General features: G+C 54.6%; 1 protein-coding gene across 2 annotated transcripts in view; it reads right to left on the reverse strand.

Annotated features, from left to right (window-relative positions):
• Positions 1-1934: 1934 nt before the first annotated feature.
• Positions 1935-25463, reverse strand: part of LETM1 (leucine zipper and EF-hand containing transmembrane protein 1) — a 39773-nt gene continuing 16244 nt past the window's right edge. Inside the window, exons 4-14 of one of the 2 annotated variants that reach the window (XM_059379438.1) lie at positions 23073-23216; positions 22327-22464; positions 21424-21627; positions 14516-14635; positions 12785-12916; positions 12379-12522; positions 11634-11765; positions 8528-8662; positions 7011-7201; positions 5918-6056; positions 1935-4715 (exon numbers count right to left, since the gene is read on the reverse strand). In XM_059379438.1, coding sequence (XP_059235421.1) covers positions 4566-4715; positions 5918-6056; positions 7011-7201; positions 8528-8662; positions 11634-11765; positions 12379-12522; positions 12785-12916; positions 14516-14635; positions 21424-21627; positions 22327-22464; positions 23073-23216 — 1629 coding nt within the window. In that variant the 3' untranslated portion in view covers positions 1935-4565. Of the gene's footprint in view, positions 4716-5917; positions 6057-7010; positions 7202-8527; positions 8663-11633; positions 11769-12378; positions 12523-12784; positions 12917-14515; positions 14636-21423; positions 21628-22326; positions 22465-23072; positions 23217-25463 lie in introns of both variants that reach the window. The other variant, XM_059379432.1, reaches the window with a different exon arrangement.

Raw genomic sequence — 25463 nt, forward strand, 5'->3', positions numbered from 1 at the left:
ACTACCGGTCCCACCCACTCCAAGCCCCGCCCCTCACCTGCCGGTCCCACCCACTCCAGGTCCCCGCCCCTGTCCTGCTACACCTGTGCTGTCTCACCTGCGACCCCTCCCCTCCCCGGCCGGGCTCGCCTCCTCCTGCAAGCCCCGCTGCCAGTCCCTGGGTGTCTTATGAATCCCTGGACAGATGGGGTCCGACCCAGACTCGAACAGGCCTCCGTGGCGTTTCAGGGAGAGAGGCGTCCACAAGCCACCGCCCTCGAAGGGTGGAGAGTTCCCCGGTTCTTGGAGCTCCAGGCCCCGTCCTTCACCTTTCCCCCTAGCTGTCGGGGTTGGCTCCTTTCCTGGACCCCGCAATCTTATTCCTGACCTGTCAGATGCCGCCCACCTGTTCTGCCAGGCTGGACACCAGCTGTACACCCTGCATCCTCCTCCCAGGCGGGTGGACGCACACACTCGGCCGCAGCTGCCAAGGTCTGCAGGGTCGCAGCCCCACACGGAGCACACTTGCATCCGCCCGCGTGGGCCGACTCCAGTCGCCCCCACTGCAGTGCAGTGAGAGGTGTTTTAAATCCGGACCTCATCTGGTTGCCTTCATCCCAGAAGAACCCCTGGCCTTTCCCCCCTTCCCTGAGCTTTTTGGGGGCACAACGATGTATTGGAAGGGCCTGCTTTCTGGATATGCTGGTGCTCCTGTGGGGTCATCAGACTTTACTGGGTGGGTACCTGGGGCAGGAGCGCTGTAGAGGGGTGGGGCACAGCAAGGGGCACATGGCTAGCAGCCCTTGTCCCCAATTGTTCCAGGGAATGGTGCCCAGGCTGGAAAGCTGCAACGCTAAATTCCAGCGTTTCTTCAGGCCCACCAGCTGGAATTCTCCCTCAACACCTCGCCGGGATGGAACCTCCTCCTGAGAAGACTGGGGAGTGGCTTTCTACTTTCTGATGGGAGAGTTGGCACCAGCACCAGCCGGCTGGCCAGACAGAGGACCACTGCAGGGACGTGATCTTTCTTTACATCCCATTCTCCATGTTTCACCCTCACTCTTTCCTCGTTCTGGTCAGGAGTACCCTGTCCCCAGGACTCTAGAGCCATCTCCTTAAGCAAACCCCCAGCACCCTCATCAGCATCCCCAGAACCCTGGTGTCTTTCTGTGGCCTTCTTAACTGTGGAGACAAGAAACATGCTCCCGACCAGGCCCCTGACTCCCCTGAGGGCATGTAGGCGCCTGCCAGGAGCATTTTAAAGAACCTGGATGGAGCTATTGGCCCAGGGCCCAGGCCAGGGGGCAGGCAAGAGCGGAGACCTACCAGTCCCCCACTCACAACTGCACCCACAGAAATAAACCCTCCCACGCAGTTCTAAAGCGGCATCCGAGCTCCCAAGACCTACAAGGCAGAGGAAACACAGCCAAGGCCAGCCTCAGGGACAAATGCGAGACTAGTGAAGGTGGCCCTTGGGCAGGGTGCAGGCAAGGGTGTCAGGACTCAGCAAGGGTGGAGGGATCCCACACAGCACCCCATGCAGCCTGGTGCCCGTGGTGAGGCCACTGGAGACGGTGGAGGGCATCGTTTTGTCTGTCCTGTCTGCCTGGCAGCCCTCTCAGCTCTATACTTGGGGGTAGAGTGCAGGCAGACCTAAGCCAGCTCTCTGGGCCCTGTCCAGGCTTGGGGAGCAGCCTCTAGTGGAGGGACGGCCCCTGCATCATCAAGGACCCCACAGCGGAGTGCACACCTTTGGGCACCACTGTCCCCACTCTCGGGTGTCCTCAGAGTCTTTCCCAATGGAATTGGGCCTTCCTGGGTGATCCTTCAACCAGGATCCCAGTCCTGTCTCCCCAGGTCCCACAGCGTCCGCTGAGGGCTGGGGTCAGGGGAAAGCCCGGTCAGGCAACAGCCTACTTCCCAGTCTGGACAAAGCAAGCAGTGAACAGTGGACATGTCATCGCGACAGTGCTTTATTAACCCTCCTCCGGACATCACACTGAGCACCTACCCGCCGCACGGGGGTCCAACTGGGGGCACAATCAGACAGGACGTGAAGCCAGTGCGCAGCGGAGTCCACCCAGGCATGGTTCCGCCAGGCAGACGTCCATCTGGAACCTGGTCTCCCAGCAGAACAGCCATACCCACGGGCCACGGACCACCCCCTTCCGCCGCAAAGGTAGAAGCGGACCCCCAAGTGGTCACAAAGGCAGACATTCCAACGATTCAGATGGCTTCCACCTTGACTTCTGATGTGTCACACAGTTCAAAAATCCTACTTGGAGCTATTAGAGGAACATTAACTTAGCATTTTAATAAAAACACTATTTCTAAAAAAAGACATTTATACATAGCTGGGGGGTGGGGTGGTGGTGGTTCTCAGGTACAGCCGGCCCAGGGCCGCATTGTGAGAACCACCGCCTGGAGGTTATTCTTTAAAAATTACAAAGTGCCCTTCATCTTTTAAAAAGTCTGGATTTCAATATTCCAAAAGGGATCTAGAAGCCACACACTATTTTCCCGAATCCCAACTACAAGAGCGGGTGTTTAAAACGTGGAGGATGAAGCCCGTGCTAAGAACTCCTGCTTCCTTCTCAAGGGGTGTGGACACCGCAGGCCCCTCCGGAGGTGACACAGGAAGGCCGAGGGAGCCACCCCTGCAAGCCGCACTGTGCAGAATGGCTTTCTAGACTTACCGGTGCTGTGCCTGCACCGGGACCCAACACTCTGCTGCAGCTAACAGCTCAGGACAGGAACATTCCCCGCATTGAGGGGGGCCTACCGCAGGACCATTGCCACCGGGGCCAATGCCGGAGGGGCCCCTGGCCCTCAGCAAGCCTGGCAGCATCAGGGCGGTGTTTGAAGCGGCAAGTGTCTCCCCTGGAAGACGCAGACAGCAGGGGGCGCAGCGAAGGGGCTGGCCGTGGTGGTGACCACACCTTGGGGCTACTCAGGACGCCAGGCCTCCGCAGCGAGGGTGTAAACGGGATTTGGGCACAGCCGAAGAACTGCTTGCTAGAAAGACAGCCGCCGTTCGCAGGGCCCACGAGTGACCCAAGCTCGTGTACCCACTTCCTACAGCTCAATATCATACCACTAAAGGAAGTGTAAGGTAATTCATAAATAGTTTAATTAAGCATCTAGAATATATATACTTCTTTCTCAAATAATCGAAATAAAAACCCTTTAGAACCCAACTGTTACTTTACAAAGGTTTACATTTGAGAATACAGAATTTTATTCCTATTTTGTCAAGTTTCCTTTTTAATGGCTGAGTAAAACATTTCAAGTAATTTGGAAGCCATCCTTCCTGGGCCCTCATGCTCCTGTCCTGGCTCACCTGGCCACTCTGTTTCTAGGTCTTCCAAGCCTATGCCTGCATTCCCCCAAGAAAACATTCTTGCCCATAACAGACCTGGTGTCTGAAGGACAGGTCTGACGGAGCTGAGACCACAGCCCCAGCCCCCATAGAGCACCCCTACCTAAGCTGCCAGGGGTGCTGAGGTGGCCAGACATCAAGTCCATGGATGCTGCCCCACTCCAGCTGTGGGGTGCATCAGGCGAGCCTGACATCCCAAAGCCCGAGTGCTGGGCTGGCCCCCCTCCAGGGGTGCCGCCTTTCTGAAAGCCCCTCAGGATGCTCTACCCCGGGAGCAGGAGCGTATGCCCAGAGCGCCCCTCACCATCCCTGAACGCTCAGCACGATCCACTCGGTCACCCACGGGGAGACTCTCTGAAAGCCACAACACCATGATCAGTCGAGTAGAAAGCCTTACTTTCTAAGGGCTTCATGAGCATCTCTCCCAGCATAACTCTCACGCGCTGTTACAGGGCGGACGCACAGTGGTGTGCAAACATCCGGTACTAGTCAGCTGGTTAAGGGTTAGGGCCATGCCAGAGGTTAAACCAAGCAAGAACTGATGTCACAGGAGGCCTGCACAAGGCACCACATCCCTGTCGCAGATCTGTGCTTGTCCAGAGGCCACAGTATCCCAGTTGTGCCAGAGATGACTCTGGAAATGTGCAGGAATCACTGCTACGTAGGCTGCTGGTCAGGACTCCAGGTCCGCAGATAATAGGCATGTCTTCTCTTGAGCCATCATGGTGGGCTGCGCTTCTGTCCTCCCCATCTGTATGCCTCAAGCTCCAAAGGCATGGGGCGTCCACAGAGCAGACCCTTTCTCCTCCTGGGACAGGCACCAGCAGGGTACAGTGCACGCTGGAAGGGAGGCACCTTCCTGCCCTGGACCCACCTCCGGAACCAGGAAGCCTGTGTAGACTCCCCAGCATCGGTGGGCTATACATGTGGCCACCATGGCTGGGGCCACGGCAGCACCGTGCCACTCTGTGAATCCAGACATGATTCCCTGGAAGGGTTTGGGATTCCAGACTGAATCTTCATGGAATGATGAAAATTAAAAATTACTTGATTATGGAAGTTTCTGATTTATTCCAGACAAAATATTAGGTTTGTCATTAAGAATCACCTCAAAGACTTCACTAGCACAGCAGGGCCCAACAACTGGCGCTGCAGGACGGAGGCCAATGCGGGAGGGGCCCCAAGGTGCCCGGGACGGGGGCAGGCCCTAATTCTTCACTTCCGCGGCCTCCTTCTCAGCCTTCTCCTTGGCCTTCTCCTTCTCCTCCACCTTCTCCTCCTTTTCCAACATGGCCACGATCTCGGCCACCTGGCTGGTGGAGATGTGGATGTCCTCTTTATCCACCAGCTCGATCACCTATGCACACGAGAAAGGGACGAGAGGCTCAGGGGTGACCCTGCCCCCACGCAGTGCCTTCCCAGCAGAGCATGCAGGGGAGGTGGAGCCCAGCTCCTCCATCCCAGCAAGAGGACCATGGGGGTCCTTCTGCTGCCTTGGTTCTGCAGTACCAGACCCTTATCCACCCCTGGAGGCCAACAGGCTCCAAAACCCAAAGCAATGAGGCAGGGGTGCCTGGGTGGCTCAGGGATTAAGCATCTGCCTTCAAATCAGGATCTGATCCTGGGGTCCTGGGATCAAGTCCCATGCCGGGGTCCCTCCTCAGTGGGGCCCCTGCTTCTCTCTCTGCTCCTCCCCATTTGTGCATTGTCAGATGAATAATACAATCTTTTTTTTTTCTTTAAATAGTAAAATATTTTTAAAAAGCTATGAGGGGCTCAGAGAGCAGGAGACACAGGCTCTGTGAGGATACAGGGGTGGGGGAAGGAGTGCAGGGGTGGCACTATGAGGCCGCAGGGTCAGGGCATGCCCTAAACAGAGACTCCTCAGGAATCTCTCATCCCCGTGGTTCTGGGTGTGCAGGGTGAGAGCATCTGAGTTGCCATCCACAGCATGGAAGGGGCCCCAAGGAAGGGGCAGCTGGTGTGGGCACAGGCCTCCCAGCCTCTGCTGCTGCCAAAGTGAAGCCATCAGCATGTGCTCCTGGTAACACCTGGTCCTTCAAGAGGACCCAGTCAATTAGCAGCTATGCTTGGTGAACCTGGGGATAACAACTAACCAGCTAGAGACCAGAAGCCGTGCGAACAGCCAGGAGGAGAGTGCGCCCTCCGTGGAGTCCCTCTCATCAAGATGGAATCCCATTCCCAGTCTCCTGAGCTGCCCAACTCCTGGCCCCAGGGACCCCAGTGCTTCGCTCAGCCCCCCTCAGGGTTCAGGCAGCACCTGCTGAAGTCTGGCCCGGAGGGAAGCCTGACACATTCCCTCCCTGAGTCTGCCCTAAACAACCTACAGCTACAGCACTCTCCTGACTGTGCCACAGCCCCACCAGAGGACACAAGAGGCTTAGTGTCCAGTCAAAATGCATACGGGCTGCTCTAGGTGCACATCCTGACTAAGCCAAGGGTTTAGAGTGAGGACAGAGACGGGGTACATGTGGAAAATATCTCCCCCAGACCCAGCCATTGGCTGGGCCAGGCAGCCCTGACTTGGTCCCAACTCACCTTGACAAGGTCATCGATGTTGATCTTGCCATCCTTGTTTTCATCCAGCGCAGAGGCCAAGCTGATGAGCTTGTTTTCTGGAATGTGCTTGATCTGCTTCATGGCACTGATGAGCTCAGCGATGCTGATGACAGTCTCCCTGGGGGTTGGGGGGGACAGAGCCTGCCTGTGGCACAGCCACACCCACAGCCCCACCAGGCCTCCTAAGGGTTAGCCTTAACCCAGGCAACCCTCCCTCCAGAGCTCCTCAGCCCCTGCCTTTGGGAATTCCCACCCAACTTGGACATAAACCCAGAATTCTTCCTTTGGTCCCAGGTCTCCCTGGGCGCTGCCCCCCAGGAAGCCTTTCCACTGCTGAGGACAGAGCCTCATGGTTCCTGGGCAGTGGTCCTCAGGCCTATGTGTGTAGTGGCCTGGGGGGCAGGGGCCAAGTATGGCTGTGCTGCCCTGTCCGAGGAGGTCAGGTGGGCTGAAACAATGACACAGCCCAGCAGGTCAACTCAGGAAGGGCACGGACCTCGCCTGGGGGTGAAGGCCCCCCCCCAACCTGGGGACAGCAGGAAGTCTGCAGCCAGCTCTCCTTCCCTCTTAGAGATGCGGGCACTCAGAGCACAGTGCCCGGCCCATAGGAGCAGTGGTTAGCAGCCCAACAGCTCCTCACTCACACGATGACCTCCAGAGTGGCGACAACACTGAGTGCCTGTGTGTAGGGGGCTTCAGGAAGAAAGGTGGCAGGGGATGGTCCAAGGGAGCTGTATCCTAGGCACATTCTGGAAGGACCAGCTTGATGGCAGTCTGGGGACAGATGTGGCCTATAGTGCCTGGAGAGTAAGGGCTGGGGGCGGGGAATAGTGGTCCTGGTATTGGCCAAAGTGTGCCTGTGTGTATGTGTGCGTATGCATGTGTACATGTGTGTGCATGTGTGAGCAGAAGAGAGGACCCCAAGATCTCCTTCAGTAAAACAGCGACAAGTGGAGATGGAGGTGGGGCTAGGCTTCTGGCTGGAACCATGGGGTGAAAGCTCAGGGCTTGGACACCCGGGCCAACAAATGCAACTTCAGCTCCCAGTGCCCAGCATCGGGGCCACGCTCACCCTGCGGGCGGCTGCTCGGCCGTGGGACCCAGCCTGCCGGCCTCTGGGCCTGCCTCCAGCTGTGAGAGCAGGCTATCGATCTGCCCAATCATCTGCTGCACCCTCTTCGTCAGCCTCTTGCTGGCTTTCGACTCCTCTACATAGATTTCTTCGCCGGTCTTCGAAAGCTCCTTCTGGATCTCTTGCAAATCCTAACAAAATTATGGAGTCATAAGATTGTCTTTAAAAAAAAAAAAAACAAAATAGGGGCGCCTGGGTGGCTCAGTGGGTTGAGCCTCTACCTTCGGCTCAGGTCATGATCTCAGGGTCTTGGGATCGAGCCCCACATCGGGCTCTCTGCTCAGCGGGGAGCCTGCTTCCTCCTCTCTTTGCCTGCCTCTCTGCCTACTTGTGATCTCTGTCTGTCAAATAAATAAATAAAATCCTTAAAAATAAATAAATAAATAAAATAAAAAGGACCCACACAACTCTGTTTATCTCGTAAAAGTAGTTAAATTAACCCAAAGGTAATAAATTCCAGGTTGCAAATGGAGCTGCACAATCGTGTCTGCACCTTCCGTACAAATCACTTGTTTTTGCAAACTCAAATATGGTCTGTGTTGCAAAGAAAATAGTATCTGTGTGAAGCTCAACTTTCTTTATATTTGTTAAAAGAATAAATAGATGGATGAAAAAATTGGGGAATAGAAGATGCCTTCTTAAATCCCAAGTCATGACCGTCCTCATAAGCAGACACTACAGGGAAGGATAGAATGTGGGGCTGGGAATGAGGCGAAGGGCTCAGCATTTCTGGTGAACCCCGGATTTCCAACAGAGAACCACTGCATCAACAGGCCTGCCATGAACATGGCTGATTATTTTCACCAATCTCAAAACTAGTCATCTTTTCCCAATGGATCTATGAAAACATAGTTCTTTCATGAAGTAGGCTCCACAGCTCAAATGGGGCTTAAGCTCACGACCCTGAGATGGAATCACACACCCAACTGAGCCAGCTGGGTACCCTGAAACAGCGCTTTCAAATCAGATTTGGAAGTAACATTTATAAAACAGACAGGTTTTCCTTTAAAAAACAAACAGGGTACCTGGGTAGCTCAGTGGATTAAGCCTCCGCCTTTGGCTCAGGTCATGATCCCAGGGTCCTGGGATTGAGCCCCGCATTGGGCTCTCTGCTCAGCAGGGAGCCTGCTCCCCCACCCACCCCTCCCTACCTGCCTCTCTGCCTACTTGTGATCTCTGTCCAATAAATAAAAAAAAATCTCAAAACAACAACAACAAATAAATCAGTAAATGAAAAAAGTTAGTGTGTAAGAAAGAAATGTCTACCAGGGAAACATGACTGCAATGAGGATTTCATTTATCAAGCGACCAGCCTGTTGGTCTGGTCCCTTCATGGGCCTATGGACTGCCAGGGTAAGCAGCCCATGCCAGGAGCAGAGTCCGGGCACTCAGCTGCACAGAGACCACCGGCTGCCCCAGAAGGGGGCCAAGGACATCCCCAGGACACTGCCGCCCACCTCGCTGTAGTCCTGCACGTCCTCCTTGAGCAGCTCCAGCTCTTCCTTCTCCTTGGTCAGGGACGACTTCTGCTCTTTCAGCTTCGAGCAGGCATTGCTGAGTATGTCGATCTCCTCTTTCGTTATTTCCTCTTCCTGCACAGAGGACACATAAGCGCCCTAACAGAAACCCAGCTGGAGGAAAATCATTACTGACCCCCCACCTCCAGAGTACTCAGTGGCTCTTCTGATCACACCGTCTGCTCCTGCCGTGCACGCAGAGGCTAGCAGACACACGCACAGTCCCCGTCCTTTGCCCCCATGTGCCCAGATGTGCCTGTGCCACCACGCACGCAAGCCCGGGACACCATCACCAACTGAGAGAGACCTGTCAGCCACCCAAAACCTTTCTGTCCCCAGGCTGGCTCAGAGCTGCCCTCCAGCAGGTCAGACAAACATCATGCATGATGAGCTCATGCATGTAGGACGTCGTCCCCCGCCTCACTGGGAGCCCCCCTCCCCATCTCTGTGTTGTCCTGGGCCTCCAGGGGCCGGACAGCTTCCCAGCCAGAGCACAGACCAAACCTGTTCCTCCACCACAGGCCATCCTAGCTCCTCTCAGTCTGCACACATGTTCTAGAACAAGCCTGCCCACTTCCACACCAAGCCTGTGGGGATGCTGATGGGTCCAGTCATGGGCATCAGTGGCAGAACGGACACCTCACGAGGACCCCAGCACACACAAATGCAGAACACCCGTTGGAAGTAAGGAACCTCAGCGGCACCTCAGCATTCAGCGGTACAGCACAGCTGCGATACTGTCAGACTCAGCCCAGATGCTCCCTGCAGGGACCGTCCGCCATACTGAGACTGCCGGTCGCTTGCTCATCAACGGCCCAGAGAAGCGGCAATCATTTTCGGCTGCTCACACCCTCTGCGGACAGGCAGTTTTGCTCCCCCCTTCCGACTGTGTGCTTTCATTCCTCTCCTCTAACCGTGCCGGCCAGAACCTCAGCACATTGCTAAACGGGGCAGCGAGTGCGGATGCCAGGGACTGAGTGAGCTGCAGCTGTTTCCACAGATGCTCCCCGCTGGGTGAGGGCATTCTCCTCGACTGGCTGGCTGGGAAATTTTTTTTTTTTTTTAAATCAGGAACAGATACTGGATTCTGTGAAGTGCTTTTTCTGCATTTATCAAGATGCTCATATGTGGTTTTTCTCTTCATTCTGTCAATACGCTCGTTATACTGACTGTTGTTTTGTATTCCCCGGACAAGCCCCAGGAGATCACGATGTATTAGCCTTTTCACAGAATAGCTGCATCTGATTTGCTAAGAGTTGGTTCAGAACTTGTACGTCTGCGTCCCGAAAGATACGGCTGTGCAGTGCTCTCCCAGCGATCTGGTACTGGCATCAGCCCATCTCAAAAGCTGGAAATGGCCCCCCTCTTTGGCTTTCTGCGAATACTCTGTGGAGCACTGAAGGATCTCCCCAGAAACTTGGCCTGTGAAGCCACATGGATCTGGCTTTCCCTAGGCTTTCAGCCACAAGCTCAATGTCCTTACCTGAGGGAGAACTAATCAGGCTCTCTGTGCAGCCCCAGCAGACGGCCAGGACAGGTAAAACCTACAAGGTCGCACTGCAAATGGGGACGGAGGCACTTGCTTTTCTCACTCCTTACAGTAACTTTCCAGGGAACAAAGGCTTGTAGCTGTCAGTTTTGTAAAGATTTGTGCTTCTTGCTAAGAAATCCTCACCAAACCTCAGTTCTTCTGACCGGTCTAACTGCCCTTTCACAGTTAGAAAGGGGATGTATCTGTTTCCATGAAGACAGTCACTGTCCCAGCTCTATTTAATGACAAGTGCCCCTTCTTCCCGACCTGCATTCCATGGGCCCAGCAGGGCTCCATCTCTGCTCAGCTGTCATGTTCCAGCCTTCCACCCCCTTAAAAATGACCCTGACCCCTCCCTGAGTCATCCTTTGAGCCCAGCTTGGTCCCAGATTCCTGGGACCCTCTTCCTCCCAACCTCCTCGATGTGTCCTTACCAGCACATCTGTTTCCAGAATGGCCCTGGCCTCCCACCTCACAGGCCTGTCTCACTCACCTTCCTCCACCCAAACACATGGCCTCTGAGGACCACAGACCATCTTAGGCAGCTGTACCAGCTCAGATCTGCTACCCCGAGTCTTCTTGCAACAGTAGTCTAGATCCTCCCTGAGACCAGCTCTCCCTGCTGCCTGCTGCAGTGGGGCCTTCCTTCTCCACGGGCCTGGAGAAGGCTGGCGTTCCCCCACTTCCCGGCAGCTCCACCCTGAGACACCCACAGGGGAGCTTTTCCTTCCAGCTCTGCCCCACAACTGCTCCTACTGAGCCACGGATGACCTCACCCTCCCCATTAGGGGTCTGTCTTCATGCCTCCCCCACCCAGCCCTCAATGCTCCTGATGAGGCCCACCCTCCCCTGGACACATTTCCCCCCATGTAGACATGCTGGGAGCACGAGTGGTCCCTCTACAACCTCGTCTCTCCTCCGGCCTTCGAACGTGGAGGCCACCGCGTCCCGGCCCCTCTGGGACCTCACTTGAACTCCCCCCATCCCCCACCAACACGAATCTGCGGCCCTGGTCTCTCTCGTACTCCAGCTGCCAAACCAACATTGCCGTCTGTCTGCAGAGACTTCCCATACCCGACATCTAGCAGTTCCAGACAGAAGGGGTCCTACGTGGGAAGTGGGCTACCACCTGGACAGTCAGACCCCCTAGAAAGCAGTATCCTGCTAGGGTGCCCAGCACATCAGGCTGGGTGGGGATCATACCAGCTCCCCGTCCTTCCCACTGTGCAGCCACTGGGAGGACAGAGGGTCCAGGGGCCCAAGCACTGGGCACCTCCACCTTCCAGCCACTCAGGCCCAGAGTTGGGAGCATAGCTTGCCATTCGCACAGCAACCTGGGCCTCCTGAGAACATCTCCAAGCTGTGGCCTCCCCCCTTACACCCCCACGACCGTCTGTTGTCACCCTGAGCCAGGCCACGGTGCCTCTGGAGCCCCCGCCCCACAAGCCAGCCCCCTCTTCACCCTCCTGTTGGGCTCCAACATGGCCTGCCTTCCAGGCCTGCATGCACGGTTACCTTCAAGCCTTCTAGGACAGGGGCCGTGTCCTTCAGGACCTCTGATGGCAGGGTAGCCTCAGGCACTCCGGGCTGCAGCTCGGCCGCAGGACTCCCAGGGGCAGCCTCTGCCGCCACTTCCGGCTCCACTTCCTTCTGAAATGCAAGGCCACTGCCAGCTCAGCACTGAATGGCACCCCAGCTGCTGTCCTGGAGCATCGGCGCCAACACAGACCGAGGGCGCGTTGTCAACAGGCCGGCTGCGCGCCAGTGGAGGTTTTCACGAAAGCCTGGCAGCCAGCGTTGGGGGGTGGGTGTGTCTCCCACAAGGTGTCCCCGCCAGGCTCTGATGGGCACATTCCACGACTCATGCAGCTGTGCATGGGCACTCGCCAGGTCCATGGAGGCCCCTGTCTAACATGGTACCAGCACCTACGTTCATCCTCAGTCTTTCCCTGACAAATGCACGAAGCTGCCCCATGGCCTCCAGAGCAAACACAGCCACTGCCCGGGATGGTGGGCACCGTGCTGCCCCTCTGCCCATTGGTGGAGCCGGCCACACTGGGCGCTGGCACCTGGGCCACTGGAGAGCCAGCCAATCCCATCCCCTGGGCGCTCCAGGGAGAAGACAGGAGATAGGACCCTCTCAATGTGGTTCCACAAACAGCTTCTAGAAAAGCTGGAGCAGATGGCCGGTAGCCTGTCCCAATGCTCCGTGTGGCTCCCGTGCTACCCAGGCAGGCACAGGGACCCGGCAGTCGCTTACCGCCGCGTCGGGGCGCCGCTGCAGCTCCTTCTCCAAGTGTTCACGCCGGATGGCTGCCTCCTCTTGCAGTGTGGCCTCCAGTTTGGCCTTGTTGTCCACCTGCTCACCCTCCACTTCGGCCACCTTGACCTGGGCCTCCTTCGCCTGCACAAAGGGGAGACGATGAGGGGGTGTCTGTGTCCTGAGGTGCCCCCACGGCACTCCCAGATCACCTGCACCTAGACTCCCACTTGGGAACCCCATCTGCTGGACATGCTGCAAGGCAGCTGAGGGGCACCTTCTGTGCTGTACAGGAACCTTCGGCATCAGAGTGGACTGACGAGACAGTGTGGGGAGCGTCCCCAGAAGCGAGAGGGCACCCTGCCTTCCAGAGCAAGCCACAGATGCAGTCTCCTGGCACACATACCACGATCTCTGGGAGTGTCTGCAGCGTGGACTTGAGCTGGTCGGCGGGTGAGAGGGTGTCCGGGAGGTACATGGCCCGGGACAGGATGAGCAGGGACGTCGGGATCTCCTGGTGCAGGTGCAGCTCCAGCCACTGCAGATGGGGGAAAAGACAGGCTCACCTGCTGGCCGCCTCCCACCAGCCTCTCCTGGGACCTGGACCCTGGGATCTTCTCTCTTCCGGTTTCATGGCGGAGGGGGACTACAGTAGATGGACTCACTAGCTCACTCAAGGAAGGGCTCCCCCAAAACAAGACTCCTCAGTTTCTACAAGGCCCACCTACTCCTGCCTCTTACGATCTGATGCCCACCTCAGCCGACCAAGCCTGAGATGCCCCCAGGGTCGTGAACGAGCACTAGCAGCCTGGCTGCTAAGCTCAGAAAGCATGGAGCGTGGTGACCACACACTCTGTTAATGAATTGCTTCATTTACTAATTTTTTAGGAATTTTTATTTTATTTTTTAAAATATTTTATTTATTTGACAGAGATCACAAGTAGGCAGAGAGGCAGGCAGAGAGAGAGAGGGGGAAGCAGGCTACCCACTGAGCAGAGCCCGATGTGGGGCTCGAGCCCAGGACCCTGAGATCATGACCTGAGCCGAAGGTAGAAGCTTTAACCCACTGAGCCACCCAAGCGCCCCTTAATTTTTATTTTACTTTTTTATGAGGTAGGGCAAAGTCCCGACATGGGACTCCATCTCATGACCCTGAGATCACGAGCTGAGGTGTCGGCCGCTCCACCAATGGCGCCACTAGCCGCCCCTAAAGCTCTTCATGTCCAAGCGCCACAGATGCTGCGGGGTCAGCAGCTGTGGTCTCAGAAGGCTCTCAGGGCTCTGCCGGCCCCGTGAGGGCTAGGCACTTTGGGAGGGGTGTTAGAGACAGAAAAACAGCGTTCAAACTGACCAGACCAACACAGGGTTTCCACACAAACTGTACACAGGACAGAAGCTGAGACAAAATGGAGGACCCACGACCAGAGAAACCCACAGACTTGGACTTGCAACAGCGGCCCACAAGCACACGTGGCCAACTGTGCTCAAAGAAAGCTGCCCAGGGAAAACACAGGGGGACTCAGCCTCTGGGTTAGCTTCCACTAGGTGACCACATGCTCAAAAGTGCAGGTGCTGAAAGAGGAGAAACAGGTGTGGACACGTCTCTGTCTACACGTGGAGGACAGCCCCCAGACGGAGTTGTCGGGGGTGGAGAGGGGGCGCAGCTGGCACTGACCATGCCATGCATTAGGTCTTCTGACGTGACAGCTCAAGGGCCGTGGATGTCCCCTTCCAACCTCTAACCTATGCAAACTGATGCCAGCTGCAGACCTGGGCTCTGGATGTGGACCAAGGGCCCTCTGAGCTGCAGGAGAAAGCACAGCACAGCCAAAAGAGACGCTCAGGCTGGGCTGGCCTGGATCCTAGTTACGCAGAAGGCCCTGGCCTCAAAGTTATAAGGCAAACTGGGATTTTAAGGGAGGTTAACCGAGTCCTTATCTGTCCACACAGGACCAGAGTGGGACAGTCAGGATGGGAATATCAGCCAGGAGTGAACACACAGGTACGTGAGCACACAACAGAGCCAGGCCACTGCGCACCCTTGTCCAAGTCCAGCTGCCCCTGGAGTTTGGGGGTGTCTTTCCACCACAAGCCCATCTACACTGGCCAGACACAGGCAAGCCCTTCAGCCACATACCTGCTTCAGTTGGTCTCTCAGACGGTCCTCTGTGACCCCGAGGGCCCGCATGCCTCGTGCCCGACATGCTGACTGCAACTCCTTGACATTCAGGCTGTCCACCCCTTCCTCGGCGATCAGCTATAATGGAAAGTCAACTGAGCCCATGCGGAAAGGTCACTCCAAAGTTACGTGTCCCGTCAGATGCGCTCCTGATATGCCTTGCCGAGAGCAAGATGCATCAGAACCACCAGGGCCTCAGCTGGGGGTCTGCAGGGACCAGAACTATCTGACAGAAGGTGGGGATTTGGGAGGCACACAGTGGCCAGGACCCCACCTCTGCCCAAGCCCTGCTCGCCACATTTGACGGCCTCTTCCTCCTCTTCCTCAGGGTTGCCCCAGCTTTCCTCCCCATCTCCCATGGCCCTCCAGCCACAGGGAAGAAAGGATGGAGAGCAAAGTGAAGCCAACCTTTATTTTTTTTTTAATTTTATTTATTTATTTGACAGACAGAGATCACAAGTAGGCAGAGAGGCAGGCAGAGAGGGGGGGGGGGACAGACTCCCTGCTGAGCAGAGAGCCCAATGCGGGGCTCGATCCCAGGACCCTGAGACCATGACCCGAGCCGAAGGCAGAGGTTTAACCCACTGAGCCACCCAGGCACCCCTGATGCCAACCTTTTGAAGAGGTCTCCTGGCCTCAGCCCAACATCATGGGGACCCAAGTGAGAAGAGCGAACCAGAGTCCTCGTCCCAGAGGCCCCCTCAGCTGGCCCCTCTCGAGTCTCCCAATGACCGTGAGGCGACAACACCGTGACTCACCTTCTCTGAGGTAAGCTTTCCATTCTGAGAGGACTGGAGACCAACACGCAAATGTGACAGCAGGGTTTCTGCCAACACTAAGGCAGCACAGACAATGCTGACAGTCATAGCCTGCATGGCGACACCACACCACCAAGCAGGAAAGCCTCCTGTCCCCAAGAGGACTGTGTGCTTTCACACACTCCCACCTCCTGAACCCCTGGCAACCTCTCCCCTGCTCCTTGTTTCCGGCACATGTGCAGCTTGCCACAACTTCCGGGACATCCAGGAGGACCCGGAACCTGCTCATCTGTAAGCAGACAGCCCTGTGCCGGAGACTGTCCTGCTTTAACTGCTCTCCCACTCACATGCAGCTGGATGTTTTCAGTTTGGGGTTATTAGGAAAAAGCTGAGTCTCTGTTTTCATTTCCCCGTCTTCCCATGGGTTCCACAGTTCATGTGGACTTGTGTCCCATGCCTCTGAATCCATCTCCTTACGGGGCACGCGCAGAGGTCACTCACTGTCCACATCCTCGTCCCAGGCCCCACAACATGTAGGAACCTCAGCCCCCAGATGACCCTTGACCTCTCCCACTCACGATGCACTCATCTCAACGACTCCTCCTTCCATGGAGAGCCACCTTGCACAGCCCCGTCGTTTCCGCTGTGACCACTGCACTTCATGTTTAAGGTAGACAGAAGGGAAGTCTACTGGGTTTACCTGTGTTTGCTTGCCATGTTCTTTTTTCCTCATGGGCCAGGCCTTCTCCGGTCACAGCTGACCCGTGACCAACATGGGCTTAAATTTTAAGTGCAGGTCCACTCACACTTGGGTTTTCTCGACAAAGGACAGCAGTGGAAATGTCCTTTCTCGTCCTTACAATTTTAGTAACATTTTCTTTTGTCTAGCTTACTCTATCGTAATACAGCAAACAACACAACACATTACACACAAAAGAGGTCTTTGCCAACTGTTTATGACATCAGTAAGACTTCTGGTCCACAGGAGGCTCTTAGGTAAGTTTTTGGGGTCAGATGTCACACATTGTGGCCTGGCTATGCCATTTGCCTGCCTACTACCAAGGGACACAGAGGCAGGAGCTCCCTCCAGCTGTGTTTTTAATGGAGTCAAATTCCATTTTGAGCATTTTGTTTTCTTTCTCTGAGAACACAGCCTGAAACACTACAGAGCTGAGGATCATATAAAAGATGCATTCGTAAACATCACACAGTTTTACATACATTCACTGTGTGTTTCTGCTGCCTTCTTGGTAATTTACTTCGTAACACATTACCACCACTTGTAAATAACTTCTGTACGGTAACACCACTGCAGTTATGGATAAAGAGACTAATTAAAAAGAAAAGTTACATGCGGATTTTCCCCTGTGTTGGGGGGATGCGGGGTCCAGAGGCCCTAACCCCCACATCATTTAAGGTTGACTATGTCCCTTCCGATTACAGCTCCTCCTCCAGGCTGAGGGCAGACGTGCTGGTGGTGAAGTTCTCTTAATTTTCCTTCTTCTGAGAATGTCAATTCACATGCCCCCCCCTTACAGAATATTTTCACTGGGAACAGGATTTTGAGTTGGCAGGGTTTTTTCCAGCAAGTGAACAATATTGTTCCACTTTCTTCCGGCCCCTAGTTTCCACAGAGCACCTTCCCTGTGGGCCAGACACCACTCTAACGCTGCTGTTGAAATCAGTGATCTTCAGTGTTGTTCCATTTGACAATGACTGTCCTCCTGTGGATTTCTTTGGGTTGATCCCACCTCAGGTTCACTCAGCTTCTAAAATTTGCTGATTCAGGTATTTTACTGAATCTGAAGAGTTCAGCTGTTATACCTTTCAGCACTTTCCTGGTTCTGCCCTTCCTCCTCTCTTTCCAGAACTCTGACAAGTATGTGAGATGCTTTCCTTTAGTCCCCACGGGTGGCTGAAGCCCTGCTCATTTTTTTTTAAGATTGTATTTATTCATTTGTGTGAGAGAGAGAGAAAGCACACAAGCAGGGGAAACGGCAGGGGCAGAGGGAGGAGACTTCCCGCCCAACAGGGAGCCTGACATGGAACTCGATCCTAGGACCCTGATATCATGACCTGAGCCAAAGGCAGTTGCTTAACCGAGTGAGCCACTCTGATGCCCCCGCAATGTTCATTTTTTTCAACTGTTTTCTCAGATGTTCAGATGGGTGATTTCTACTGTTTGATCTTAAAAGTTCACTGGCCCTGTCTTCTGTCCTTTCCCTTTTGCTATATTAGGGACCTATTTTGGATTTTATTTTTTACTTCTAAATTTCCATTTAGTGGGATGCGTGGGTGGCTCAGTCGGTTGAGCATCTGACTCACAGTTTCGTCTTAGGTCATAATTTTGTGGTCATGGGACTGATCCCCACATTGGGCTCCATGCTCAGGGCACAATCTGCTTCAGGTTCTTTTTCCTTCCCCTTCTGCTCCTCCCTGCTCATGCTTGCACTCTAAAATAAAATCTTTATATGAAGAAAGAATTCCATTTGGTTTATCTACATTTTCTTTGCTAAGACTCTTCTTGAACGTGGCTACGGGACAGCAGCTGCTTCACAACTCTTGTCTGGTGTCTCACGTCTCTGCTGTCTCCATGGGCTGCCTTTTCTCATTCACTCTGAAAGCCTTCAGTTCTTCTTTTCTCTCTCTCTTTTTTTAAGATTTTATTTACTTATTTGACAGAGAGATCACAAGTAGCCAGAGAGGCAGGCAGAGAGAGAGGGGGAAGCAGGCTCCCTGCTGAGCAGAGAGCCTGATGTGGGGCTCGATCCCAGGACCCCAAGATCATGACCTGAGCTGAAGGCAGAGGCTTAACCCACTGAGCCACCCAGGCACCCCCTCCTTTTATGGAAAGATTTTAATCTCTCGCTCTTTTTTAAAGTTCCCTATGGATCCCAGTGTAGGGCTTGAGCTCAGAACCCTGACATCAAGATCTGAGCTGAGATCAGGAGTCGGACAACAGGTGCCCCATGAGGAGTGGTTTTCACTTTAAACCCAGACGTTTTAGGTATCAGATAGGAGACCCTGGATCTTGTCTCGGTATTCAATCTTCGCTGGCCCCCTTGGACACCACTCCGGCACAGGAATGGTGTGTCACATTCTAACCAACTTTGACAGATTTTGCAGTTTGTCTGGCATCTACTGACCAAACCAACAAGCCTACGTGGATTCAGTCTCCCCCGTGGCCTGGCTTTCGAGGGAATGCAAGAATCCTGTTTCAAACCCTCCAACCACAAAGCCCTAGCCACTCCTCCCATGCGAGGACTAAAGGCCAAGCCCCAGGTCCTCCCTCGCTCCTGTTTCCTAGTTCCCAGGTGTGTCAAGGTCTCATTTGGCCCTCAGTGGGGGCTCTGCCTCCATTTCTAGGGCAAATGTGAGTCATAAGCTCCCTTGATGGCTGTCCTCTCTGGGCTAACTCTCGGTTATACCCACAAATGACATCCATGGCACAGCCTGGAATAAGCTAGGTACCAGCTCATTGTTGCCAGGCCCCCATTCAGCCTCCACTAAGTCCCAGAGGATGCACCTCTGTTTCTGCTGGGTAATGGGGATTCGAGCTCCGGTCTTCCACCAGGGCTCTCCATGCCTCCTGGGCTAGGAGCAGGTAGCCCAGCTGGCTCTGGACACCATCCCAGTGGGATGCAGGGGGAGCCTTGCAGGTAGAGGAGGAGGTCCTGGCCCCTGCTCCCTGCTAACACTATGCCCGGGTGAGCAGGGTGGCTCAGCCCCACTGGCCAGCCTTCCTGGACATCATCCTGGCTGTGACATCCTCAAAAAGGCGGAGGTCTCAGCCCTCAGCCAGCAGTACACATGGTGGGGGAGACAGCATCTCCCTTGGGGTCTGGCTGAACTACAGAAGTTACTGCCCCAAGTCCCCTGTCCTTTGAAACAGCTCCTTTCCTCTCCTCTGGCCAGACAGAGCATGCTTCTGTTAGGGTTTTTTTTGTTTACTTTTTTTTCAAAAGATTTTAATTTTAAGTCATCTCTACGCCCCACATGGGGCTCCAACCTGAAGCCCTGAGATCAAGTGTGACACGCTCCAGCGACAGAGCCAGCTGGTGCCCCTGTCACAACTCTGAGGTCTGCACGCATCAGCACCTCTTCATCTCTTCAGCCCTGAGGTACAAAGACCCACCTGGTTGGTCCTGAGGTCTCAGGGTCTTCTCAAACTTCTTGTGTGTTTGTCACTTAACATCAACACCCAGGGGAAAGGAACCCCATTCCACCTTCCCAATGGTGGAAGTCTAGCCGCTATCCTATGTTACAGGACTCTGAGGCACTGAGCAGTGGGATGACTTGTCCAAAGTCATAGAGCAAGTAAGTGGGCAGGACTCAACCCCAGGCCACCTACCCTTGAGTTGCCTCTCCCAGATGGGGTGGCAGAGATTAAGGGCAGCCACACCGCAGGCTGTCCTACGGCAACACTGTGGGCTCCCCCACAACCACACAGCAGGCTCCCCCGCAGCCACACGGCAGCCACATGGTAGGCTGTCCCACAGCCACAAGGCAGCCACAGTGTGGGCTCCTCTGCAGCCACACGGCAGCCACAGCACAGGGCTCTCCCAGTCACATGGCAGCCACAGCGCAGGCCCCCCCAGTCACATGGCAACCATAGTGCAGGCCTCCCCAAGTCACATGGCAGCCACAGCGCGCTCTGCCAGAGTGGATGTCCAGAGCACCCTCCGAGACAATCTGCACCATGCTAAAGAAAGGGTTTCTTTTCAGTCTCATAAAAATGCAGATACTCTGCTACTTCTAGCTACAAGGAGGAGCCAACTATCACCGGACCCACACCCCTGCTGAGAGCGCCTAGAAAAGCCAGATGAAACACACAAATACACACCCGGTGGCATCAGGAAGCTAACACGACAAGGGCTCAGGGACAGCGAGATGATGTGCCTAGAAAGGCCAGGCAACCACGGAGGTGTGGGCCCTCCGTCTGTGAACCCCTGGGGACGTGGCAGCATCTGCTGACTCTTAGTGCAGGCTGAGGTGAGACATCTCACCAAGCTAAGATGACAGCTGGAAACAAAAGGTTGCTTGGTAGACAGCCTTGAGGGCCGCTGCCCAGGGAGGAGGAAGGTGGGAAAGAACCCTGGTATTAGGCCCTCCAGCTGAGCAGCACAAAGGCGAGGAGCTGGGCAGAAACTCTTCACAAAGCAGAGGGGCCTCTAGGGCCCTGCTGTGCAGGTGGCACTATAGGGAAGGGCCTCGGTGGGGCTGTAGGATGACCAGCCCTGATCGCAGTTAGTGACTCCCAGGTGACCGGGCCCTCAAGAGACTTGGGTGGGCCCCTCTGGGAGGATGACGGCAACAGCTGAAAGTTCGGAAACTTCGCACGGACATATCTGCATTCAGGAAAACTAGACACTGCAAATGCACAAGCCTGAGAAGATGAAACAAAACAAACGAAGACCTACAATCCAGTTATCAGAATAATCAGACAGGAACTATGACGAGCTATTCAAGAAAGTGGAGCACAAGCGGTCTGGAGCAAAGTCTGAACACCTCCGAGATGTGCCTAGAGAGCTAGGAGGACATCAGACGCCAGACACTGTACAGCAAGCACTGCTGGAGAAAAAGAAGGGTGTTTCAGGAGCTCGCGCCAAAAAAAGTGCACTGGAACCATGGCAGGGCAGCCGCTGGGCTGCGGGCAGGCCAACCATGACACAGTAGTCAGCATAGCCCTGGGAGCAAGCTGGTTGTAGGCCACTCTTTTTATGAAAACTATCAAAGATCTGGAACAAAAATCCATATTAAAAGATGTTTATTACAGTGCTGTCTCGGATAGCAAAATATTAGCGGAAGTGATGGTTAATAAATTCTGATGTGTCCACATAACGAAATGTTAGGCAACCACTGCCACTCATCCTTCTAGCAAACACTCAGTGACACGGGCAGGTCTTCTAACATCCTGCCAAGTGACTAGCTGTTGGCGGGATGGTTCCAGCGTGATTCCAGCAGACATGCACATGCTTTGAGTGTGCGCACACAGAGCACGGCGGGGGGCAAATAGCCACGACTGGGGAATGACAGGGCCACCAGAGCTTTAGAGTGAGGACATGGAAGGCGCCAGAAGAGGCAGAGCCGTGACCTCAAGCCACTCACCTTGTCGTCAGCCTTGATGGACCGCAGCCTCATGGTGAGCTGGAAACGCAGAAAGTTGTTGGTGCCAATGGACTGGAGCTCCAGCAGCTTGCACAGGGCCACCAGCTGCGGCCGAGTCAGATTATCCAGAGTCAGCTCATCCTCAAACAGCTTGGAGAAACGCAGGATCTCCTCATTGCTGGGTCTCTCGCCAGTCTCTCGGATCTGCAGGAGTAATCATGTGGGTGAGCCCTGTGGCGGGGGAGGTGCTCCCCAGTGCCACCCACAGACTTGGACCACAAGCCTCAAGTGAAGAAACAAAGGAGGATAAGGTGAAGAGCCCCAGACCATGCACGCCCTCCCTTGGGTCCACCCTGTCATCACACTCCTACTGTGGAGGAGTCCCTGGAAAGCTCCAGGCCCTGAGCACAGCCGGTGCTAGCTCCCTGCAGACGAGGCCTCCAGGCAGCACATGGCTGCCGACCACCCTGCTCCTGCCCAGGCCAGCCAAACCAAGGCTGCTGACTGGCAAGAGGCTCCCACTGTGGATGTAGCTGGCACCCCCTAGCCTGGCCCTCCAGCACGTCACTGCTGCAGGGTCTTAGTTCCTCATCTGCCAAACTCTACGTCCCCTGGGGCTGCTGCAAAGTCTGGAGACACCATGGCGAATGTCAGTGAAGTTCAAGTTCTCAGTACAGCAGGCTTGACCTCCCTGAGTACGGGGTCAGGGTGGGGCTCCCAGTCAAACCCCCTATGGCACCAGCCCACACCTGTCTGAGAGACCCACTCTTGCCGTGGGTGGTAGAGCAGAGGGAAGAAAGGAAGTGAGGTGTGCCCCACGTAGGACGGGAGCAGCCCTGAGGCTCTAACCAGCATTCGGGACCGGTGGGCTGAGGCCACCAGGGCCCCGAAGCATCACGGCACCTTCTGGAAAAACACGGAGAAGTCTTTGGTGGCGTTCCCCTTGGCTGCCTTATTCTTCAGGGCCATCTCCTCAATGGTGTCCTGGAGGAACTTGGCCAGCTCCAGCTTGACCCGCAGCTCCTTCTTCAGCCTCTCCTCCTGAGGGACAAAGAGGGGGTGCTTCACTCCTCTGGCCTGCACCCCGGCACCCCCACGGCTTCCCTGGATCCACCAGTCAGACCAGTTGCTTCCATTCCTCCAATGGAAACCCCAGCACGGAGTTCATATTACTCCTCAATCCAGCGCCACCCACATTTCCCTGAACAGTACTCACTCCCACCCAGGTGCTATGCATTCTGAGACTTTCTTTTCTAGTTCACAGTTTTAGAAAATATTTGTGTGGCCTCTTACAGCAGGGGTCGGCCAGTGACGCTCTGAAGCTTCATGGGCCGTGTGGCACGAAACCAGTCCCTGGCTGTGGAAGCAGCCGCCGCCAGCCCAGCCTACAGCAGGTTGGCCCTGCCCTCCATGGGGTCTTACCCCCACCAAGAGCCTCAACCCGTGCCCTGAAGAGTTGGGCTAGAGAAACCATATGTGAAACAGGTTTAAAGAGAAGCATCTCTGAAACCCATCCTTGACTCCTCACAGTGCAGCCTGGCTGAGTGAAGGAGACACACAACACCTGAGCATCAGCCACGAACAGTGCAGAGGTCGTAACTGCATCTGTAGCCGCCCTGCCCTGAGTTCCCGCCCCCGTGGCCCCTCACCTTGATGGACTGGGTCTCAAACGTAGATGGCAACATGTTGGGGAAGAGCTTCACAGCGACAGGAAGCAGGAACTCCATGAATGGCACCACCACAAAGACCAGGAAGGGGACCAGGCGAAAGAGGTCAGCGCATATCCGGAGAAACTGGGCAAAGGTGGAAGGGATCAGAGGGTGAGGCAACGTCAGTGCTCACACGGCCCTCAGAGGCGTGACCACAGGCACCACCTGCCAGGGATCAGCGAGAGCGTGAAGTTCCAAACAGCTCTACCGATTGCTCCCAAAGCCGGCTCTTCCTCCCGTGTCCAAACCATGGGAAGATAGCCTTCAGAAAGGAGGGGTAGAAGCTTGCTGTAGGAGCCGCCCCATCCCTTTGTGCCCTGCCCACTGGGGGCAGGGGGGTCCTGCTCAGCACAGATGGCCTGGCACAGCCATGGTACTGCCCACGGGCTTGAATGCCATGGGAGAGGAGCAGCAGGCTGATGACCTGCCACTGCTGGCACCAGCAAGGGCCACCAGGGAAGGCTGTGGCCACACTACCCACCCCACCTGAGTGGCAGAAAGAGTGCAAGTTTTGTGTTTCTCCAGATAGCCTGACTTGAGCCTGCACTACACAGCAATGATCAGACAAGCGTCCAAGGGCTTCAAGGACAGAAATCAACTACCAATGAAGCCATTAAAGAAACGCACAAACTGAAATCCCCCGAAACCTGAGACGACACTCCCTGCCAGGCCCCCAGGCAGTTCAGCCTTTTCTTCTGTCATGACCAGCCAATGACGGTCTACACTCACAACTCTCCAGCCTCCCAGGAAACAATGACATCCTGTGCACATATGTGCGCACTTCCACTGTCACGGCCTGCTCTGTGCTTGTGAAGAGCAACGTTGGTCTCCAGGGGTACATCCCCAATGGAGCACGGCTCCCCGAGGGCTGCAACCCCTCCCAGCCGTCAGGAGCCACCAGCCTCTCGATTGTCCTGCATACACGGAGGACACAGCAGAGGCTCTTCTCCCCAGACCAGTCTCTACTCTGAGGGTCACAGAATAGGGACCCCCAACCTGAACCTATCTCATTTACAAACCTCGCACATTCACTTTACTATTTATTGTCAAAACCAACTCATGGATTCCTCTGTTTTTTCATTTGTTTACAATTCATTACTGTTTTTATTTTTATACTCAAAAGGTCCAAAATTAGACCAAGGAAAGACCCTTTCAGTTAAGGTGTTTTTTGACTTCATCCATTAATTTTTTTGTTAGTAGTTCTACTGAGGTTTAATTTGCATTCCACGACATTCACCACTGAGTGTGTCATTAAATGATTTTTGGGTAAATTTACAGATATGGAACATGTTTGTTGTGCCGTAAAGCTCCCCATGTCCATCTGTAGTCAAGCTCTGTTTCTACCCTTAGCCCAAGGCAAATAGTAAATTGACTCGTTTCTATAAATTTGCTTTATTTGGACATTTCCCATTCACGGAACAGTACAATATATTCTTTGGCGTCTGACTTCTGTCATTAAGTACATGAACATTTAGGAAATCTGTCCTTCTGGTAACTTCACCCCTTCAGCATTGTGAATGTGGGACACCAGGAAGACTTTGTTCATCCCTGGTCATCTCTGCTTTGCAAATACTGCAGAACGGTGCTCACGTGCCTGTGCTGGTTCTCTTCTGCCATCAGCACCACTTCCCTTCCCCACTGTGTCACCTGGAATTTATCTGTGTCCTTACACTTAAGGGGTGTGTCTTGTAGACTGCACAGAGTTGGGTCTTGTTTTTTTATCCAATCTCATAATCTCAACCATTCAATTAATAAAACTGGAAAAAAAAAAAAGGAAAACCGTAGGATCATCTAAACAGGTGTAGAGGGGCCTGGGTGGCGCAGTCAGATAAGCAGCTGACTCATGATCTCGGCTCAGGTCGTGATCTCAGGGCCATGAGATCAAGCCCCATGTCCATCTCCACAGTGTGCAAGGAGCGTGCTTGAGATTCTCTCTCCCTCTGCCCATCCCACCTCTCCCCAAAACAAAACACTCCATCACAACAAAGAACAGCAGACTTTGGTAAATCTGTAAGACAAGATCAATACATAAAAATCAGTTGTAGCCCTGGGGCGCCAGGGTGGCAGTCGGTTGAGCGTCCAACTCTTGGTTTTGGCTCAGGTCCTGGTCTCAGGGTGGAGAGATGGAGCCCCTCGGGCTCTGCACAGGCGTGGAGTCGGCTTGGGTTTCTCTCTGTGTCCCCCCCACACTCGAGCACATGCATGCTCTTTCTCTCTCAAATAAATAAATCTTTAAAAAGTCAGTTTTACTTCTATATATAGTAGAGCCTTGAAGAACACAGAGGCTAGGGGCAGCAAATCTCCCACCCAGTCAAAAATCCATGTATACAT

The sequence above is a fragment of the Mustela nigripes genome, chromosome 1, assembly GCF_022355385.1.
Source record: "Mustela nigripes isolate SB6536 chromosome 1, MUSNIG.SB6536, whole genome shotgun sequence".
NCBI lineage: Eukaryota > Metazoa > Chordata > Mammalia > Carnivora > Mustelidae > Mustela > Mustela nigripes.